Source organism: Stenella coeruleoalba, assembly GCF_951394435.1.
Source record: "Stenella coeruleoalba genome assembly, chromosome: 5".
NCBI classification, from domain to species: domain Eukaryota; kingdom Metazoa; phylum Chordata; class Mammalia; order Artiodactyla; family Delphinidae; genus Stenella; species Stenella coeruleoalba.
Window position 1 is genome coordinate 27538768 of NC_137150.1, and position 21076 is coordinate 27559843.

The 21076-nt window shown below is 44.5% G+C and overlaps 1 protein-coding gene across 1 annotated transcript in view; it reads left to right on the top strand.

Annotated features, from left to right (window-relative positions):
• Positions 1 to 21076, top strand: part of NMNAT3 (nicotinamide nucleotide adenylyltransferase 3) — a 116479-nt gene that overhangs the window by 33698 nt on the left and 61705 nt on the right. The window contains exon 2 of the mRNA XM_079921525.1: positions 16376 to 16525. Within this exon, the coding sequence (XP_079777651.1) occupies positions 16417 to 16525 (109 nt within the window). The 5' untranslated portion in view covers positions 16376 to 16416. The remainder of the gene's footprint in view (positions 1 to 16375; positions 16526 to 21076) is intronic.

A 21076-nucleotide genomic window follows, 5' to 3' on the forward strand; every position in this document is an offset into this window, starting at 1 on the left:
ATAAGATAGCCACAGAGTCCCATTAAGAAGGATTGATTTAATTCGCTTATACTCTGCACCCTACCCTTCCTTCTTCCTCTCATTTTTGATGGCTCTGTTATTTTTTATTATCTTATTGGTTACCTTTTTACTTTAAAGAATATACTTTTATTTCTTGAGACACAAATGATGAATTGCTTTCCCAATATCTATCTCCCCTTCTTTCTTACAAACAAACCCAGGTTTGTTGAAAGCAGCAATGTGCCATCTAAAAAAACTACACTTCCCAGTTTTCCTTGTGATAGGGACAGTCATGTCACTGTGTTCTGGCCACTGTGATATAAGCAGCTGTTGGATGGGGCTTCAGGAAAGCGCTTTATAAGGGGAATGACTCAGCAGGTTGGCCTCTTTTGCCCTTCCTCCCACTTCCTTCTTCTTACTTGGAACACAGGTATGATGGCTAGAGCTGTAGCAGCCATCTTGTGACCATGAGACCAGATGAGGCACATTCTAACAATGACAGAGAAATCTAGAGGGATCCTGGGATACTGGTGCTATCAGAGCTGCTGCACTATCCCTGAACCACCTACCTTCCAGCTTCATTTTATGGGAGAGAAGTTTATGCCCTGTCTTGTTTAAAGCACTACTTTCCCCTTATCTATTATTCACAATCAAATCTCTGTTTCTTATTCCTAAACTGTAATCAGTATCTAGACTCTCTGTGAGGTAAGAGGAAAATACTGGAACTTCTCTTCTTGGTCCCATTTTTCTTTCCCTAACCATTTCCCTTCTGGTGGCTGTATTCTTACATTACCAAGGGTGTTAACATTATCTCTCTATAATGTATTCACAATTAAGCCTTCTGTGCCTTTCATTAAATTGACTCTAAAAGTTGAACACCATTAAATAGCATTTAAGTCATTTTGACTACATGAATGTTCACTCCAGGGTCAAGTAGCCCTGGACCACTCAAATGGAAATATCAGTCAAATGAATTTTCTTTTCTCCTATTCCATCAGGCTTAAAATTGTGTCACAATGTAATTTACATTATATTATTAGGTAGCTTTCTGTTTTATTCGGATTTTTTTTCTGGTTTCAGTTGAGAGAGAAAGCTTCCACTGTAACCTCAGTGTACCTGGCCTCTCGGCACGCACCTGTTACTTAGAGGCCCATCTTTTCCTCTTCTGCCCTGGGCCGTGGTACAGCCTGCACAGCTCTCATCCTAGCTTCACCAGCCTCCTAGGTTGGATCCCTTTCTTCCTACTTTATTAGTTTTTCTTCCTCGTTTTGCTGGAACACACTCTCAATGAACTTAAGAAAGAGTGCCTCAGAGGTAAACTTTGAGTCCATTCATGTCTAAAAATGTATTTACTCGTCTTTATACTGAAATGAGAGTCTAGCTGGATAGAGAATTCCAGATTCAAAGTCATCTTCTCTCAGAAGTATGCAGCCATTGCTCATTATCTTTGGCATCTAATGTTGTAAAGGAGAGGTCAGATGCCAGGCTTATTTTCATTCCTTTGTCTATGAACTTTCTTATTCCCTGGAAATCCTTAGCATCTTTTCTTTATCCTTAGTGCTGCAATATTTCAGATCAAGTGTATTAGCAATTAGGTTGATTTTGGTTGCAAGTCCCAGGACACCAACTCAAAGCTGCTTAATGGTTAAAAATTTACTGGCTCACACAAACACATGAAAGGATGCTCAACATCACTAATCATTAGAGAAATGCAAATCAAAACTGCAATGAGGTATCACCTCACACCAGTCAGAATGGCCATCATCAAAAAATCTACAAGCAGTAAATGCTGGAGAGGGTGTGGAGAAAAGGGAACCCTCTTGCACTGTTGGTGGGAATGTAAATTGATACAGCCACTATGGAGAACAGTATGAAGGTTCCTTAAAGAACTAAAAATAGAACCACCGTATGACCCAGCAGTCCCACTACTGGGCATATACCCTGAGAAAACCATAATTCAAAAAGAGTCATGTACCAAAATGTTCATTGCAGCACTGTTTACAAAAACCAGGACATGGAAGCAACCTAAGTGTCCATCGACAGATGAATGGATAAAGAGGATGTGGCACATATATATAATGGAATATTATTCAGCCATAAAAAGAAATGAAATTGAGTTATTTGGAGTGAGGTAGATGGACCTAGAGACTGTCATACAGAGTGAAGTAAGTCAGAAAGACAGAAACAAATACCGTATGCTAACACATATGTATGGAATCTAAAAAAAAAGAAAGAAAATGGTTCTGATGAACCTAGGGGCAGGACAAGAATAAAGACACAGATGTAGAGAATGACTTGAGGACACGGGGAGGGGTAAGGGTAAGCTGGGACGAAGTGAGAGAGTGGCATGGACATATATACACTACCGAATGTAAAATAGATAGCTAGTGGGAAGCAGCTGCATAGCACAGGGAGATCAGCTCAGTGCTTTGTGACCACCTAGAGGGGTGGAATAGGGAGAGTGGGAGGGAGATGCAAGAGGGAGGGGATATGGGGATATATGTATACATATAGCTGATTCACTTTGTTATACAGCAGAAACTAACACAACATTGTAAAGCAATTATACTCCAATAAAGATGTTAAAAAAGAATGTACTGGCTCACATAATTGAGATGCCTAGTTAGGATTGACTTTAGGGGCAGTTCAGTAAGGGCTCTGGCTCTATTTCTCTGTGATGCTCTTGGTTTAGACCTGGGTAGGTCTCAAAACAATCCTGATAGAACAGAAAACAAGGAAGCAAGGCAGAGGTTAATGAGCAACCAGTGCAGTCAGACCCTGGCATCAGAGAAGGCTCACCGAAGGAGACCTTTTATTTTTAGATTTTAATTGGGGTAAAATACACATAATATAAAATTTATCATCTTAACCATTTCTAAGTATACAGTTCAATAGTGTTAAGTACAGTCACACCGTTGTACAACCATATCCCAAACTGTAACATCTTGCAAAACTGAAAGTACACAACTCCCCGTTCCCTCCTCCAACCAGCCCCTGGCAAACACCATTCTATCCCCCATCGCTATAAGTTTGACTGCTCTAAGTACCTCATGTAAATGGAATCATACAGCATTTGTCCTTTTCTGAAGCTTGTTTCAGTCAGCAGTGTCCTCAAGTTTCACACATACTGAAGCACGTTTTAGAAGTTCCTTTTCTGAAGGCCAAATAATAGTCCAGTGTATGTAAATACCACATATTGCTTATCTCTTTATCCATCAATGAACCCTTGGTTTGCTTCCACATTTTAGCTACTGTGAATATTACTGCTCTGGACCTGGGCGTACAAATATCCCTGTGAGACTTTGCCTCCAATACTTTTGGGTATATACCCAGAAGTGGAATGGATGAATCATATAGAAATTATATTTTTAATTTTTTGAGGAACCCCCATACTGTTTTCCACAGTAGCTGCACCGTTGTACATTCCTACCAATAGTGCACAAGGGTTCCAGTTTCTCCACATCCTAATCAACACTGGTTGCTTTCTGTATTTTTGATAGTAGCCACGCAGATGGGTATGAGGTAGAATCTTATTGTGGTTTCGATTTGCATTCCCTAATGATTAGTGATGTTGAGCATCTTTTCATGAGCTTGTTGGCCATTTGTGTATCTTTGGAGAAATGTATATTCAAGTCCTTTTTTAATTGGGTTATTTGTTTCTGTCGTCGTTAAGGAGACCTTTTATGTTGCCCTAATATATGCTGAGTGCTAGGGGAGCAAAGTTAAATAGGTACAAATGGGTAGAAAGGGCATTCTAGGCAGAGGGGCCAGCAGGAGCAAAGGCACAGATGACGGTGCGGATGCGTTGAGGCTTCCAAAAGTCACCAGGCTGTGTCGGGCCAAAGGCACAGACAGGCAGGCAGCTGGCACTGAAGCAGGAAAGACGCAGCTGTCCCTGCCTGTGGAGAGGTGGAGCGAGGTGCATGTCCTCCCAGCGAGCCATCGAAGATGTGAAGACGGTCCCACCAGATGCAGAGCTGCCCTCAGAGAGGTCCCTGCGGGGACATGGGGACAGTGAATGCAGTTGAGACGCGTCTGTTAAGAGGCTCAGGAGGCAGTTTCCCCCGAGATTAGGTTCTGAGGGCCCAGCGTCAACCAAAAATCATGTTTGTTCAAAATAGTCCCTGGAAAATTCCCACTACAGTGGCCACATTGGGGTCTAACATACAACCCCTCCCTGGGTCCCACACAGCAGGATGCCCTCAAGCACAGGCGCAGTGCCTCTCTCCAGCTTGCAACCCAGAGGGAGTGGCTGCTTTGACTTTAGGGACCATGTCATGCAGAAGGTCCCTGTCTTTTCACGCTGGGGTCGCACTTGGCCTGTAGAATTGCACACACTGTGAGGCACAGCCAGAACCAAGGCCTCCTGAGGTATATCTGTTTGGATGCTTCGAGCCACAAGTAACCGAATACCTGACCGGCAGTAGCTGTAGCAGTAAAGGTATTTTAGCAGCTCAGTAATAAAATCTAGAGAGAGGCAGTACTAGGTTAAATCAGTGACTTGATGAGACCACATCTCTGGGTGGTCCTTCACCTCTGCAGCTCTCTAGGGCTTCCCTTTGTGGTGACAGGGGACCGTGGCAACCCCGGTGGCACATCTTACACCACAGTGTCCAGGGCGGGGTGGGGGGCAGAGAAAGGGCCTCCCTGTCGCTGCTCTTTCAGCGGGTAGGAACGTCTTTCCCAGAGGCCTCCAGGCTCCTCCTGTTAAATATCATTAGCTGGGACTGAGTCACGTGCCCACACCCAACCAATCACAGCAAAGGGGACAGACTGCCATGGCGGACGTCGTGCCGTGGTTCCTGTCTGGATCTGTGCCCCTTGTCCCTGAACAAAACCGGGCTTGATAACAAGGAGAAGAGGACCAGCAGAACCTCTGCCACATCACACTCCCTCTGGAACATCTGCTCATGGACGACAGTGAGCTTAAGTCATTTCATTTTGGCTACCTTTTCTCTTACACTTAAGTTATTATTTTGTTGATCTAGCGAGGCCAGCACATGCAGGAGAATTCACAAGAGCCAGAGGCTGGTGGATGAAGCTTCCCTGTCTTAATTTTGGAGCTGATACCTCCAGATGTCTATGTCTGGCTTTACCCCAGTCTCTGGGCATAAGGTGCTCTGTAATTCTTATGGCCTGACTGGATTCTAGCGCTACCCGTTGACCTTGAGGCCCCGGGATCTGCCTGTTCCCCGGGAGCCAGCATCCTCCTTGCCTGGGCCTCTGGGCAGCCTCTCTGCTCCAACTCCCAGGAACCCTGTGCTCGTGCGTGCGCACTCATGGGTTACCATGTATCACCATGTCCTGTAAGAAATGCCAGCAGCCAATGGCTACCAGATAAATACATTTGGTTCTTCAGCAATCATAGGAGCAAATTAACGTCTTTGCTGGCTTTTTAATTCATGCATAGGAAAGAAAGTCACCAATTCCTGACTTCGTGGGAGGGAACCTGGTGCAGGTCAGCTGGAGTGTTGTGTATGACCTACTGGTAGATACGTGGGGCCTCTTTGATTCTCCCAGCCCAGACCCAAATCGGCTGGAACACTGGCTTCATTAAATCCTTGATTTTGTGCATGTGGAGCTTATGCCGTGAGATACACAGTGGCCTCGTTTGGCCTGCTCTGGCAGGAACAGGTTGAATCTGTCATGGACAGTGGTGTCTTTACACAGGGGTGGCACACATGAATCCTGCTTCCTAACTTTGTAATGGAAGGCTTCCTCCTCTTCTCAAAGCCATGTAGGAGATATAGTCCTTATGTGTCTCTTTTGTTCATGTTCACGGCACCCCCGTGGATGGATGTTGGGATATCCTCATCTTAAAGAGAATTGGAGGGCTTGTTCAAAGTCATAAAGCTTGGGACAAAAAGCCGAGCATTTTCCATTCCAGGTGCAAGCGCAGGCAGCCTCAGTTCAAGGCCAGGAGAAGTGCCCCATGGGCTTCACCGTTTGAGTGTCCTTGTACGCATGAGCTTCGGTGGGGACGTGGGCAGGGCCTGAGCTGCCTGTCCTGCTAATGGCTTCTGAAGCAGTAACTGAGGGAAGAAACAGGATAAGCTTTGTCTGTTCAAGACTCATAGAGACTGCAGTCGTTCCTGTGAACTGCCCACCATTCAGGCCTCATCTCTGGCCAGCACAAAAGTGATTATGCATAACATTAAATATACGTTGGATGAACTTGGTTAAAATTTTTAATTAATGACCGCCCCAGACCTGGCTCAGGTTTGATCTGACTTCATAGATCACTGCACAGATTTGCGGTTCTTTGCTCATGACCATCTCATTCTGCTTATAACTCAATAAAGAAGGGAAGATGGGCTGCTTGGCTTATAATTTCTGGAGGAAATTATATCACATGAGATGGGAAAGGATTGCTCTGGACCTGGTTATGTTGTGCCCCGTGAAATTCTCAAGTGAACACCTATCTTTTAGCAGTAGGGCTTGCCCGCATCTCCCCGGCTGTGGTTCACTGGGCGTCCACTGGCCTGGCCTGCCTTCATGGAGGGCCCAGCCAGCTCAGCATCTTTATAGGTATTTCAGGAGCTCCCTCTCATCATCCTGATGCCTGGGGGAACTTGACAGCAGTGGCAACTTGTTTTCTTTTTTAGTGAATGAATGAACAAGCAAGGTAAACAAAGTTGCCTTCTTTGTTAGAATGTTTACATTTGATTTTAAGGCTGGTCCTAAAGTTCAAGGCAAGGGGACTTGGGATAGAATAGAAAGCAGTGTGATGGAACAGACACAGGGAGGGGTTGGAAGGTAAGTGATGAAGCTGGTGAAACAGGTCATGACTAGGTTATAAGGGCCTATGGATGGAGTTTCAACATTATCCAGAATGTGGGTGGTCGGCAGGGGATTAAGCATGTTACAAGATCCCTTGGGCAACTGAGCCGAAGATGGATCAGAGGTGAGACTGGAGGCAGGAGACCAGGTTAAGAGTGCACTCAGGTCCAACTGAGAAATAATGAGCCCCAATCCAAGGCAGCGACCGTGGAATTTGAGAGAGGGCTGGATCATAACGATGTTACAGAGGTAGAACTGACAGGCTGTCAAGACCAGGGAGGGGGAAGAGCCCACTGCCGGTTCTGTGGTTTGGGCACTAGAAGGGCCCTGGTTCCATCCCCTGCTATCATCATGAACAGTTCTGCATTTTGCTGACAAATAGGGAAGCCCCTAGGGCTGTAGAGGGTGTGGGACTGCTTTCCCAACACTAACTGTGGCTCATCGCCCCCTGCTGGACTGGAGCGGGACCCTGGGCATGCACCCTGGACAAGGCATGGACAGAGACACAGAGAGGATAGAGTCGTCAAATGATGCCTTTGAGGGGCAATCAGGAATCAGGATCCTGGATGGGGCCCAGCCAAGGCAGCAGACACGATTCATGGGGTGAGAACAATATTCGAGTCTGGAAGGGAGCTGACACCCCAGATGGAGGGACAGAAGTCTGCCTGGGGTAAAATAAAGCAAACTGGAGACTAGGAAGAATTGGTTGTTGGAAGCACGGGGGAGGGTGGACAAAGCTGGGGCTCTGCTATTCTGGTTTGAGGGATGTTTCCTCCTCAGTTGCTTCTTCCTGCTTCAGCCTAGACCATGCCCTGAAGTGCCCGGTGCTCCCTGGCTCTCATTTCGATCTACTTTTCACTTGTACCTTGTCCCCCAATGAATGAGGTGAATATTCCTTATTTGCCTTCCACTCTGCATTAGAACCCCTGGGATCCCTGCCCTTAGGGATTTGCAGCCTGCTAGGCTAGAAAAGTGCGGGGACTCAACCATATAGACAGAGTGTCACCTTGAAGAGGTCGGAGGACGGATCACTGACTTCCAGGTGGGCTACCAGGAGGAGCTCTGTGGGAGGGTTGGTCCGGAAGAGATTCTAGCTCTAGGAAGTGGCAATAAACAGAGATCCCAGAAGCAGAAAGACTCAGAAGGCACGTCAGAGCATGGCAGGTGGTCCCAGCTTGGTGAGGAGATGGAGAACACATAGGGAACAGAGAGGGCAGTCGGGGGACAATTAGGAGAGGTAGAATGAGGCCAGAATCTCCAAAGTTCCAACGCCAGATGAAGGACATGACCTAGCACTTAAATGCCAATGGAGAACACATTACCGAAGACTTTATCACGGGCGTGGCATAAAGGCCCAGGTTTTATACAGTGCTTGGTGCATAGTAGACACTCAATAGTTTGTCACATTCGTCTGAGTGATTGAACCCAAACTTTAGAACTAGTTAATCTGCTCAGCATATTGAGAAGAGATTGGATTGAGGCCAAATTGGTGGTGGGGAGGTGATTCCAGAGTGTCTCTTACCTTACCAAGTGTGGACGCCCACACTGGGGGCAGGGGTGAGACTGTCCAGTCCACATCAACTGCCCCTCTCTGGGAACAGCATTGTACACTGGTGTGAGCCCCAGTGACCATGTCTGTACCACAGGATCCCATCCAGGCTGGGACCGTGACACTGCCCTGGCCCCTGTCCACCCTGAGATCTCATGTTCAGCTCTTCCTTTATTCTGTGTGATGGCCTGGTGGCCTTCTGATCATTCCATGCTCCTTCACTGCTTTGCCTTTGGTGGGGAGGGGAACCAAGATAACCAGAGCTTCCTTCTCTTGTTTGCATTTTCCCTAATTGATACAAGAAAGTAATGACATCCTATAGTAGGGCAGGTCTCGGTCGTGATGGAAGGTGACCTTATGCAGAGAACATTGGACACACTCGGAGGCTAATTGTATTGAGGGGACATGAGGAAGGATGGGGAGGTGTCATAGCTAACTGGCAGGTTTTGATCGTGGGTGACTGGAAACACAGATAAGAGGTACGGGCAGCCAGAAGCAGGTATGGGAGGTGATGAATTCTGTTTTGGACACACGGAAAAGTTAGAGTTCTGGAGAGCCTCTTATGGGCCAGGCACTATTCTGAGTACCCTACATGGTCAACAGCAATTATCTTCATGACAATCTGAGGAGGTAGGTGTAATTATCTCCATTTTCCCTATGGGTCACTGAGGCTCAGAGTGGTTAATTAGCTGATAACTGCAGGGCTATTCACCAAATATTTCTGGCTCTCTAACTTTGGGACACAGAGTCAGATTGCATTTTCTAACTTGTTGAACTTGGGTGCTGTTGTTGGAAGTGACATGTGCCCATTTGAGGCCAAGTGACCTTCCAGAGCCTTCTTTTTCTCTGCTACAGTGATTGACTATATTCCAGGTAGTGACTCCTCCATTGACTTGAGTCCTGGATTGAGGGACAAAGATGAGGCAGAGCAGAGCCCCCAGTAGGCATGGACTGGGCATGTATAGGAACATGAAATAAACCTTCATTGTTTTAAGCTACTGAGGTTTGGGGGTTGTTTGTTAATGTGCCTCACCTGGCCTCTGCTGACTGATACACTCAAGGTCATGCCGTTAGGAAGTGCTTGTTGGTTTTGAATCCAAGTCTGTCTGGCTTGCTATCAGGCCAGTGCGTGGCCACCCATGGACCTCTAGGGGCCCATAAGCAAGATCAGGACTAGAACAATAGATTTGGGTGTCATCTCTACACATGGGTTAGGGAGTGGAGAGGAAGAGATAGGGTGTTAGTCTGTGAACTTTGGCATGAGGCTTATCTCTCTCCCTCATGTTCTTTCTATCCCCAGGGTTTGTGGTCGGCTCCACATGCCTGCTAAGTAGGACATCACTGCTGCCTGCCGGGTCTGGTGGTTCAGAGACGTTGGCTTGAGTTTGTCAACAGCTGCACACTCATAACATTGCTAAAAACTTCACAAACTCTGAAGCCTGGAAATAGCCCAAGTGGTTTGAGGTTTTGCTCACTTGTAAATGTTTGAGTATTGTGTCCACAAATTGCAAATTGAGTAACTCAATTTTGAGGCACAGCTGTTATTTGGAAAAGACCCATCTAGGAATGCAAACTCCTTGCAAAATGATTGTGCTTCATTTTTGTCAAGTATCAGAAAACCATTAAACTGCCAAGCCATATGGCAAATGCCCACTCGAAGCAGAGTGTGACAGCACACCATAATGAATCTGTCTTGGGGGTAAGGAGATACGACAGAGTCTGGCTTTTGTGATCTACAGAAAAGCCAATTCATTGCTGCACATTTCAGCCTTCTAGAGTCCTGAGTAAGGACTTTTCCTCCCATGAAAAATTCATAGAAAAAATTAAGTGATGGGGCTTCCCTGGTGGCACAGTGGTTGAGAGTCCGCCTGCCGATGCAGGGGACGCAGTTTCGTGCCCCGGTCCGGGAGGATCCTACATGCCGTGGAGCGGCTGGGCCCGTGAGCCACGGCCGCTGAGCCTGCGCGTCCGGAGCCTGTGCTCCACAACGGGAGAGGCCACAACAGTGAGAGGCCCGCATACCGCAAAAAAAAAAAAAAATTAAGTGATGGTAGAATTTTTTTTTCTTAGATGTATTTTCCCTTTCAAACAATATCTATTTGAGTTTCTGGATATAAAATAGGTTTAACTGGGGCAATAGGAACTTCTAAAAGTTTATACACTTTGCATTCCTTTATATCCAAATTCCATAAACATTCATTAGGTATCAGTATATCAGTTTGAATTAGGTTTCGCTGCATATAACAGAAAATAGAAAATAATAGTGGCTTAGGAGGTTATTTCTCTCCCCAGTAAAAAAAATACCTGGAGGTCGGCAGTCCAGGTCCTCAGGGTCCTGACCTTCTCTTGGCTTATTCTCTGCCAGACCTAGAGTTGATCCTCAGGGTCCAATCTAGCTGCCATACCCCAGCCATCACATTCTAGACAGGAGGAAGGGAGAAGAGGAGAAAGGCATGCCTTTCCCTTTTCAAAAGAGTTCCTGGAAGTCCCACGCAACACTTCTATTCGTATAGATCACTGGCCAGGCCTTAGTCACATGGCCTCACTGGGAATGTAGCATCATGCCCAGCCAGGAGAGTGGATGCTGGGAGCTCACCAGCAGACTCTGCCCCAGCTGGTGTCCTCGATATCCGTTCTTCCTGAAAGATTGGGAGGGAGAGGCCAGATTTCATTTATCCCTGTACCTCCAAGGCACTAGCACCATAGCTGGCATGTTCCTCTGCTACTCTGCACTCCTCATCGCAGACCCCAGGCACCTCTTCTCACCTTCTGCCTCCTCTTAGATCTTCTTTGTTTAAAGTTGGCAAGTTGGTTGCGATTTGGGGCACGTTTCTTCTTCATTTTCAGATGTTTTTCCTACCTGAATGACATTCAACTATTCATTCCTCTGTTTCTCAGTATCAACTCTCAACTCGATTCCAGGGATAAGTGATGCTTTGAGTTGATTGTTATGGTTGGAGCTAGACAGAAACCACAGCAGTGGTATGTGGGAGTGGCCTTTTTGGGGAGCATTCTTCTCTGGTGACAACTCAAGCTGGTCTGACGGAGCCGCCTGTCGGGCGGGGGATGCTGACGTGTTCCTAAAGCCTGCCAGGTTTTGATCAGTGGGTGACTACAAAATGGTAGGCTCTTTTTCAAACAAGGTGAATAGGTATATGGAAGCAGATGTGGGGATAATGACTTCCGTTTTCAGTATAATGAAAGAGGAAGGAGCTAATATTTCTGGAGAACCCCCTATGGGCCAGGTACTGTGCTAACCCTCAAGACAGCCCCAGAAGGTATGTGTAATTATCTCCATCTTCCATGTGACTGAGGCTCGGAGAAGTTGATGAGACTCTTTACCAGAACGCAAGCACCAACCCTTCCCTTCCAGGCGTGTTGAAAGAATCAGCGCCAATGTGTATAAGGTTTTCTGCCCAATGCCTAGCCTGTCACTCAATAAACCCAGTAGCTGTTACTCAGTTCCTCCCTCCTATGAGAGTCGAAATCAGTGCCAGCTCCTGAGTGTGGGATTGCAAGAGAGCTCGTTCCATTCCTTGGGCTCCTCCAAATCTTTTGAAAGTTCTCAAAACTGAAGATCCAGGCTGCCTGCTTTCCTGCGACTCTCATAATTAGGACGAGCGTTTAATTGGCATGTTTGTTTCCTCCAAGGGGTGGCTGGCAGAGGATCCTCACACGACGGAGCAGGCTGGCTCCGCTTTTGTTCTTAGCAGCACTGTGTGCCCATAGCAACAGCGAGTGAATCCGGCAAAGTTGAAAAGAAAAAGTGCCCGGAGTTTACTTGAAGGTTGATTGCCCTGGAAAAGTTGATACTCCTGCGCAGATGGAAATGATCTCCCCGGGTCCTGAAAAATGTGCTCGTCAACCCCACAAATCCAAACCGTGCCTCTTGTTTTCTTTAAGACGAGGAGTCCGGTCAAGAGGTCTGTGTAATGAAAGATGTTTGTAGAATCCATTTCCATTCTGCCCAAGTCCATCTGCTTTATGTCTATAATAAACGGATGTTTTCGGCCACTTTCCCGGGCCAGGTCCCGTTAGAGGCACTCACCGCAGGGAAAGGTAAACCGCCTCCCAGTTGATGAGCATTAGCGCGTTACGTCCGCAGTGGTGGCACTTAACCTTCCCGGCTTGCCTTTCCTTTCTGTGTCTCTGCAACGGCCTGTGACAAGTGGGCCAAGGGGCACACACTTAGTTAGAGTTTAGTACGCGTGGGGCACTGGCCAGCATCACATTACCCGCTGACTGAGGAGAAGTGTAGGCAGCAGGAAAGGCCATCCTCTGGGAAGCTGGGGACTGCCTGACCTTTGCCAGGCAGACGGGTCCCGGGGGTAGCCATCCTGGGGCTCGCTTCCTGACACACCATCCTGGGAGCACTTGAGAGCTCTTAAAATCCTTCAGAGGTTCCTCATTGCCTATGGGATGAAATCTAGACTCCCCCTTGGGGAACTGCGTGATCCTTGCACCCTCTGCACCCCTGTCTTGGGCCACCCACTCATCAGCGTGCACCACACACAGCCACATCTATGTGCTGTTAGTCCATCGCCCACCTTCAGTGGTGGTTTCTGAACCTTCGCAATGCTGGTCCCTGTGCCCGACACACCTTTCCATATCCTCCTTATCGGCTCAATCCCTGTGCCCTTCCTGCCCCAGGCTGAAGGCCACTTCAGAGCGCCTGCCCCGAATAGGTGAGTGTATGAGTTCCTTATGGCTGCTGTAACAAATCGCTACAAAGTATTGGCTTAAAACAACACAGTTTTATTTTCTTATGATTCTGGAGGTCAGGAGTCTGAAATCAAGGTGTCAACAGGGCTGCCGTCCTTCTGGAGGCTCTAGGGGAGAATCTGTTTCCTTGCTGATTCCTCTCGCCCTGCTGGGTCCTGGCCCTCCCTCCATCTTCAAAGCCAGCAGCAGAGCATCTTCCTGCCTTCTGATCGCTGCTTTGGCCCTTATGTCTTCCTCTTTGTGACCCTCCTGCTCCCTTTTATTAGTACCCTAATCATGTTAAAATTGGCCCACCCGGATAATCCAGGATAACCTCTGCATTTCTGATCCTTAATTTAATCGTGCCTTCAAAGTCCCTTCACCTGGCAAAGCCACAGCTGATGACCTCCAGGGTGGAGGAATGACCTTGGTGTCAGCATGCAGGAGGCTGGTATATCCCTATTGATGGGCTCCTGGCATCGAAGATGACACAACAAGGCAGGAATATGTTGTTTGCTTTCAGTCTAAGTTGGGTGGAGTGGGGTCTTGGGGAGGGGCCTTAGGTGCCCCTGGGAAGCTGGAAAGGTCAGCTTATATCCATGGAAGGCCCAATCCATTGACTACTTGGGACAGAAACAAAGAGAGGAGGTCGCCATCTGAAAAGGAGGATGCTTGGTCAGGGAGAGTCCCTCATTCTCTCGTTTGTGCCACATTCCTGAGTACCTGTGTGCCAGGCCCCCTGCAGGAGTTGAGGGGCCTAGATGAACAAGAAACCTCCCTGGAGGAGTTCACCTTCTACTTGGGGAAGAGAGACGCGGAAACAAGGCAGTGACAGGTCTGTGGTCCGTGAAAGAAGAAAGTGATAAAGTAACAGGTACAGTTAGCGTGGTGGGGGTGTGAGGAGGCATGGGCCTCCAAGGAGAACACCTTGAAGGCAGGAGCGAGGAGGGCGTTCGTTTCAGGTGGTCAGAAGAGCATTGGCACCAGCAGGAGAAAGGAGCTGCGTGTTGTATTTGAGGAGCTGGATTAAATGCTATCGGGATGACTGTGAAGTGGGAGGCGGTAAACTGGAGAGGGGGCGGGATCCGGATGTGGGATCTGTTTGCCTTGCCTCCAGTTTAATGATAAATTCCAAGAAGACCGTATGCCACCTTCTCAACTTGTTAAATCCCTCAGCTGCAATTGCTGTGCACTCGGTGGACCTCTATTAAATGCTTATTGGTGAGAAGCCTTTCCCAGTAGCAAAAGTCCCCCACACTTGCTTCATCTCGCCAGATACTATGACATGATAGGGCAGATGAGTCACTTTTATGGCATGCATCCGACCTTCGAGACGCACTCAAATTGGAGCCTGGTGTATTCTCTGCTGAACCCCTGGAGGGAGTCCATTTCAGCCCTATCATTGTATTTCTCTGGGTTTGGGCTTGGGAGGGTGTTTGGTTGAAGCACGTTGGCGTAAACAGACGACGCAGGTGCACTGACCTCGTTCCTGAGCCTGGGAATGTGCACCCACTGCGACCTCCAGCCTGAGGTGCGGCTCAGACAGAGTCAGTCGCTGTCAGAGCGGCGTGGCTCAGTGTGACCACGCAAGGAAAGAAAAGACAGACACACGCTTCCTATATATCATTTGTTCTTCCCATCGTCGCACTGCATCGCATTGATGCCACCATTCAAACTAATGTTCTAATTTACAGTTTTGGGGAACTTTGGAGAAAATGGATCAAAACCCCAGGTTACCTGAGATGCTGCAGTTACATGTTTTAAGGGCTCTAAAAAAAATACTATTTTGTCAGAACGAAGTAGAATTTTGAAAGGCTTCCTAACAGTTGTAGAAAACGGCCAGCCTCTTCGGATACACTCATTTCAAGGCTGCTCTTGTGACTAGCTCAGCACACTCTGAGAATACTATCTCATTAAAGATCCGCCCTCCAGGGCCAGCAGCGGCCACGCGGGCTGCTTTCTTCTCACGCAGCAGGGGCTGTCCCTGCTGCCTCAAAGGAAGTGGGAAGAAACCACGGCCCACCTATGTTGAGAGTTTTTTATCCTCACACCACCATAGCTCAGAACACTGCCAGAACAACTTCTCTATGTACCCAAGGAGGTGCTTAAGCCTTCCCAGTACCAGGAGGCAGGTCCACTCCCAGCTGGCCGCTGCCCTTTCAGTCTCCACCCAGCCCTCCTCTGGGCCCACCCTCTTGTCTCCTTACCCTGTAGCTTTCAGCACCTGGGTGAGGTTAGAGTAAAGCAGAAAACAGCCTGGGCTCCAGGGCAGGTTGGCTGATAGGGGCTCTCCTGCCACTGAGGCACTGCCTCCTGGAATGTTCATGAATAGCTTCACTGGAGTTAGGCCTTGGTTTGACTCCTAGTTCTACCTCTTACTGGCTGTGTGACCTAGGGCAAATGATAGTCCCTCTCTGAGCCTCAGTTTCCTCATATGCAAGATGAGGATAATATTACTTACACTTATAAGGTTGTTGTGAGGATAAATGAACTATGTATGGAGAGTGTCTGGGCCTGGCCCTCTCAAAAAATGCTTGGGCCCCAGATAAAGACAGTGAGTGACATCAGAAAAGACCTGTAGATTAGATTATAGTCCTGTAGCAATGTTAATTTTCTGATTTTAATCGTTGTTCTGCAGTTATATAAGAAAATGTCTTTGCTCTTAGAAAACACATACTGAGGTATTTAAAGAGGTATTATGTCTACAACTTATTCTCAAACATTTCAGAAAAAAATTATAGGTAATTACAGATATGTGTGTGTATACGGAGAGGGAGAATGAATGTAGCAAGTGTGGTAAAATGTTAACCTTTGGGGACTCTGTGTAAAGGGTATATAGGAATTCTTTGTACAAATTTTGCAACTTTTTTTGTAAGTCTGAAATTATTTTAAAGTAAGTTTTTAAAAAGTTCCGCTCTGCTCTGAGGCCTGTGACTTTATGTGGACTCTCAGAGATGACATTTTGGGCATCTGACATATGCCTTTGGACCAAGGGGATCCATCAGAGCACAGGGAGGATGTAGAGGTTATGGGCAAAACATGGTCTTTGGGTCAGGCTGCCTGGGTTCCAGTCCTGGCCTTGCAGCTTCTAAGGTCCCTGAGCTGTATAAGTAACTACTCAGGGTTGAGTTGAAAGCATTTGGTAAGATAAGAGCTGTACCTTGGTGCGGTGCTTGGCACAGTTCCTGGCCCATGGTGAACCTCCCGTAGATGTTGTTACTGTTGTTCTCGCCTCCTCAGTCATCTTACAAGTGAGAAGTCATGGCCTGTGTGTGGCTTAGAGACGCTGATCTGGACACTTGTCTTGGTGCCAACTCCCTGACGTGAGTTTTTGTCCCAATGAAGGCAGGGTGGCTGCTGCAGCGAGTGTGAATGTGCCTGACAAGATGAAGAGCCGAATCCCCGTGGTGCTCCTGGCCTGTGGCTCCTTCAACCCCATCACCAACATGCACCTGCGCTTGTTTGAGGTGGCCAGAGACCACCTTCACCAAACAGGTCAGTCCCGGGGCCCAGGTCCAATGGAAGAACTGGTGGGTTGGGCCACTTGGGGCTTTGCTGGCTGCTGTCATCCTCCCCATTATTAAAACTGTTCAATTGATTCATTCACAGCATAACTGGGGACATACATTTCCTCCATCATATTCAGAGGGCAAACACCCCTCAGCCGTGTGACATGTGTACAAGTCATATCCCTGGCCATAGAGTTGAAATGCTTCTCAGGATCCACTACCTCCCTGTCCACTTCACATTGACCGTTAATGCTAAAAAGACAACTGGGCACGTTATAGAACCTGTGTCTCAATCAGGGCGTCCTTCCTGGGGCTCCAGGAAGCATTACCCACACAGCCAGATGAATAGGTAGCATGTACCTTTGAGAACTCCTGCTACTCTTCAGTGGGTAAACAAACGTTCTGTAATGGGGATTCTGACACATTCTCCTTTGAAAGAATAGATCTTAGACAATTACAAATTAACAGACTTGTATATAGGGCATTTCTAATACAGATGGCATGGCTTTGCCAGAAATATTTAATCAGCTGGAAATATTTAATCTGGAAATGTTCCATCTCCTTGACTTTCCATTTCATTATTAAGAGAGTAAAGTGGCATTTGTAATCTGCATGATTATTTCTAAAGAATATAAGTCATTTATTTGTCGATGTCAGATACATATGAAAGTTTTATTCATTACGTATTTATGTATATCTTATGTATCCATATATGTATTTTGTATTTTTGCATTGCTCAAAAATGTTTACTGTTTTTAAACCAAAATCAATTTCTATTTACTTTCAACACAGAAAAAAATGTTTGAGTAACATGTAAGTCATTTCTTCAAAGAAATTACTTACAAATATTAATTTATTTTAAAGAAATGTCTTTGTTTACAAAACATTTTTTAATTTCTCAAAAAGTTAAGTATTTATTTTTAGTAAATAAATAGCTCTGACATAGGAATAAAAAATCCAAACAGTTAACTTAAAACTGGTCAGTGAGCATTAGTAAGCCATATACCAAAGAAGAAATATAAATGGACAGTAAATGTGAGAACAGCTGCTCAACATCACTAATAATCCATGAAAATGCAAATAAAAACATAAACACCACAAGGTAATAAGCACCATGAGGGCAGCTACTGTGACTGCTTGAACACCACAGAATTGCCACCGTCTGTCACTAGGCTTATAGCTGGTGCTCAATAAATATCCGTTGTGGTAGTAAATAGTTGTAGCCAATGAGATAGGCAAAGATTAAAGATTGTCAAAATTCAGTGCTGGCAGGATAGGGAGGGAAACAAACACTCATGTATTGGTAGTGATGGGAAATGATAAAACATTTTTGGAGGGCAACTTGGTTTTCCATAGAAAAAAAGAATTGAAGTCTATATACACATCCATAATGAGGAGAAAAATCAATCAATGGAAGTCGAACCAGAACTGATGCAGATGTTAGAATTAGCGGACCAGGACATTAAAGATTACAATAGTTATGTGACATATGTTCAAAAATTAAGTAGAGACATGGAACATATTAAAAGGACTCAAATATCTAGACATGAAAACTACAGTAGGTGAGACGAAAAATAAACTGGATAGGATTAACAACAGATTAGACACTGCAGAAGAAAAGGTTAGTGAACTTGAAGCTATAACAGTCTATCCAAACTGAAACAATCCAAAATGAAACATAAAGAGAAAAAAGAATTTTTAAAAATAAAGAAAAGAATATTGGTGAGATATGAGGTAATTTAAATCATCTTAATATACTTGTAACTGAACTCCTGGAAGGAAAAGAAACAAAGAACAGAAAAAATATTTGAAGAAGTAATCACTGAAATGTTTTCAAATTTGGTGAAAATTTGATGTAATCAAGTAGCTCAACAAACCCCATGTACAAGAAACAGGAAGAAAACAATGCCAAGGTATATGATAATAAGGTTTCTCAAAAACAATAATAAAGAGAAAATCTTAAAGGCAGCTACAGAAGAACAAATAAAGTAGATAGCAGATTTCTTGTTTCTTAATTCAGCAAAAGGGAATTCAGTGGTACAGATCTTTAAAGTACTTAAAGAAAAAAACGTGTCAATCTAGGATTCTATATCTGGCAAAAATATCTTTCAAAAACAAAGGCAAAGTAAAGACATTTGCAGATCTACAAAAGCTGAATGATTTCACCACCAGCAAACCTGCACCACAAGAAATACCAAAGTCCTCTAGGCAGAAGGTAGATCATACCAAATGGAAAAATGTATCTACACAAAGGAATACAGAGCATTGATAACCACATGGGCAATTATATATTTTTTTTATTATTTAAATTTCTTTAAAAGATAATTGACCATTTAAACAAAAATAACAATATATTGTGGGGTTTATAACATATGTGGAAGTAAAATATATGACAGCAGTATCAAAAAGACTGGGAGGGGAAAAATAGAAGAATACTATTGTAAGGTTTTTATGCTATACATGAAGTTTTATAATATCACTTAAAGGTAGACTGTGATAAGTTAAAGATATATATTATAAACCCTAATGCAACCACTAAAATAAAAAAGCAAGCAGTTATAACTCATAAGCTTTCAATGGAGATAAAATAGCATGAGAATATACTCAGTTAATCTACGAAGGAAGAAGAAGGGGAATGAGGGACCAAAGAATAGATGGGACAAATAGAAAGCAAATAACAAAATGATAGACTTAAACCTAATCATATCAATAATCACTTTAAATATAAATAGTCTAACAACTTCTGCTAAAAGGCAGGCATTGTCAGATTGGATAAAATAAGCAGGACCCAACTACAATTATTTGATGCCTACAAGAAACATACCAAATATAAAGACACAATTAGGTTCAAAGTAAATGAATAGACAACTCTCCCATGCAAACACTAATTAAAAGAAAGCTGAAATAGCTCTAGTGTCAGAGAAAGGAGATTTCAGAGGTAAGAATATTAGCAGGAATAAAGGAAGTCATTTCATAATTATAAAGAGGTCAATTCTTTGAGAGGAAATAATAATCCTAAACGTTTTTAAAATGTAATAATAGAATATCAAAATACATAAGAATAAAAACATATAGACCAGCAAGGAGAAATAGACAAATCCACAATTACAGTCTGATATTTTAAGTCTCTTCTCACTAATTGATAGAATAAATATGCAGAAAATTATTAAGGATATAGAAGACTTGAACAAGACTATCAACCAATTCAACTTAGTTGACTTTCATAGAACACTAACCAAACATCAACAGAATACACTTTCCTTTCAAGGGCACAGAGAACATTTACCAAGATAGACTATATTCTGGACCATAAAAGAAGCTTCAATAAATGTATAAGGCTTGAAATCCTACAAAATGTGTTCTCTGACCACAATGGAATTACATGAGAAATCAATAATAGAAAGATTACTGGAAGATTCCCCAAATATCAAAATGGAATAACACACTTCTAAAAAACCCATGTGTCACAAAGGAAATCAAGATGGAAATGAGAAAATATTTTGAACTGAATGAAAATTAAAGTCGAATATATTCAAAAATTTGGGTATGTCACTAAAGCAATACTTAGGGGGAATTGTAGCACTAACTAAACACTATATTAGAAAAAAAAGAAAGGTTTTAAATCAACGACTTCAACTATATTAAGAAATTAGGAATAGAGGAACAAATGAAAAACAAAATAAGCATAAGAAAGGAAATAATGAAGAACAGAGCAGACATCAATTAAAGAGAAAACAGAAACACTTTACAGAAAATCAGTTGAACCAATAGTTGTTTCTTTGAGAAAATCAATAAAAGTTATAAACCTCTAGCCATGCTAACAGTAAAATAAAGAGGAAAGACATAAATTACTATTATCAGGAATGAGAGAGGTGACATAACTATAGATTTTGAAAACTTATATAGAAAATATAAGGGAATATTATAAACAACTTTATGCCTACAAATTTGATCATTTTAAAAATTGGAATAGACAAACCCCTCAAAAGACATGCTACCAAAGCTCATTCAAAAATAGATTTTTTTTAAATGAGAAGAAACAAGTAACCTAAATAGCTTTATACCAACAAAAGAGGTTTAATTTGTGACTTAAAAAACATCCCACAAAGGTTCCTGGGAAGATGGCAGAGTAGGAAGCCACAGGAATCTGTCTCCCCACCTAAACAATAATTGCACCAACAGAATCTGTCTGATGTAACCATTTTGGAATACTGAAGTCTGCTGAAGACAGACTACGTCCAGCGGAAGACATGGACAGATAAAGTGCAGTTAAGTTTAGTCAACTTCAGCTCTTAGCCCAGTAAGAGCTACCCCTCCCCCACCCCCAGCCACATGGCAGGCAGCTGTGCCCATGTTCCTGGAACAGCCTGCACACACCTTGTGGGAGCCAGTGTGGGGAAAAGGGCCTCTGTCTTCTGAATATTGGGGATCTGTGCTCTGATCTCTGGTTACTGCCTCTGATCATTGATGTGCAGACGAAGGTGGCCAGCCATTGTTGCATCTCCTCTCATTGTTGCAAGCCCCTCCCTCTCTGGCT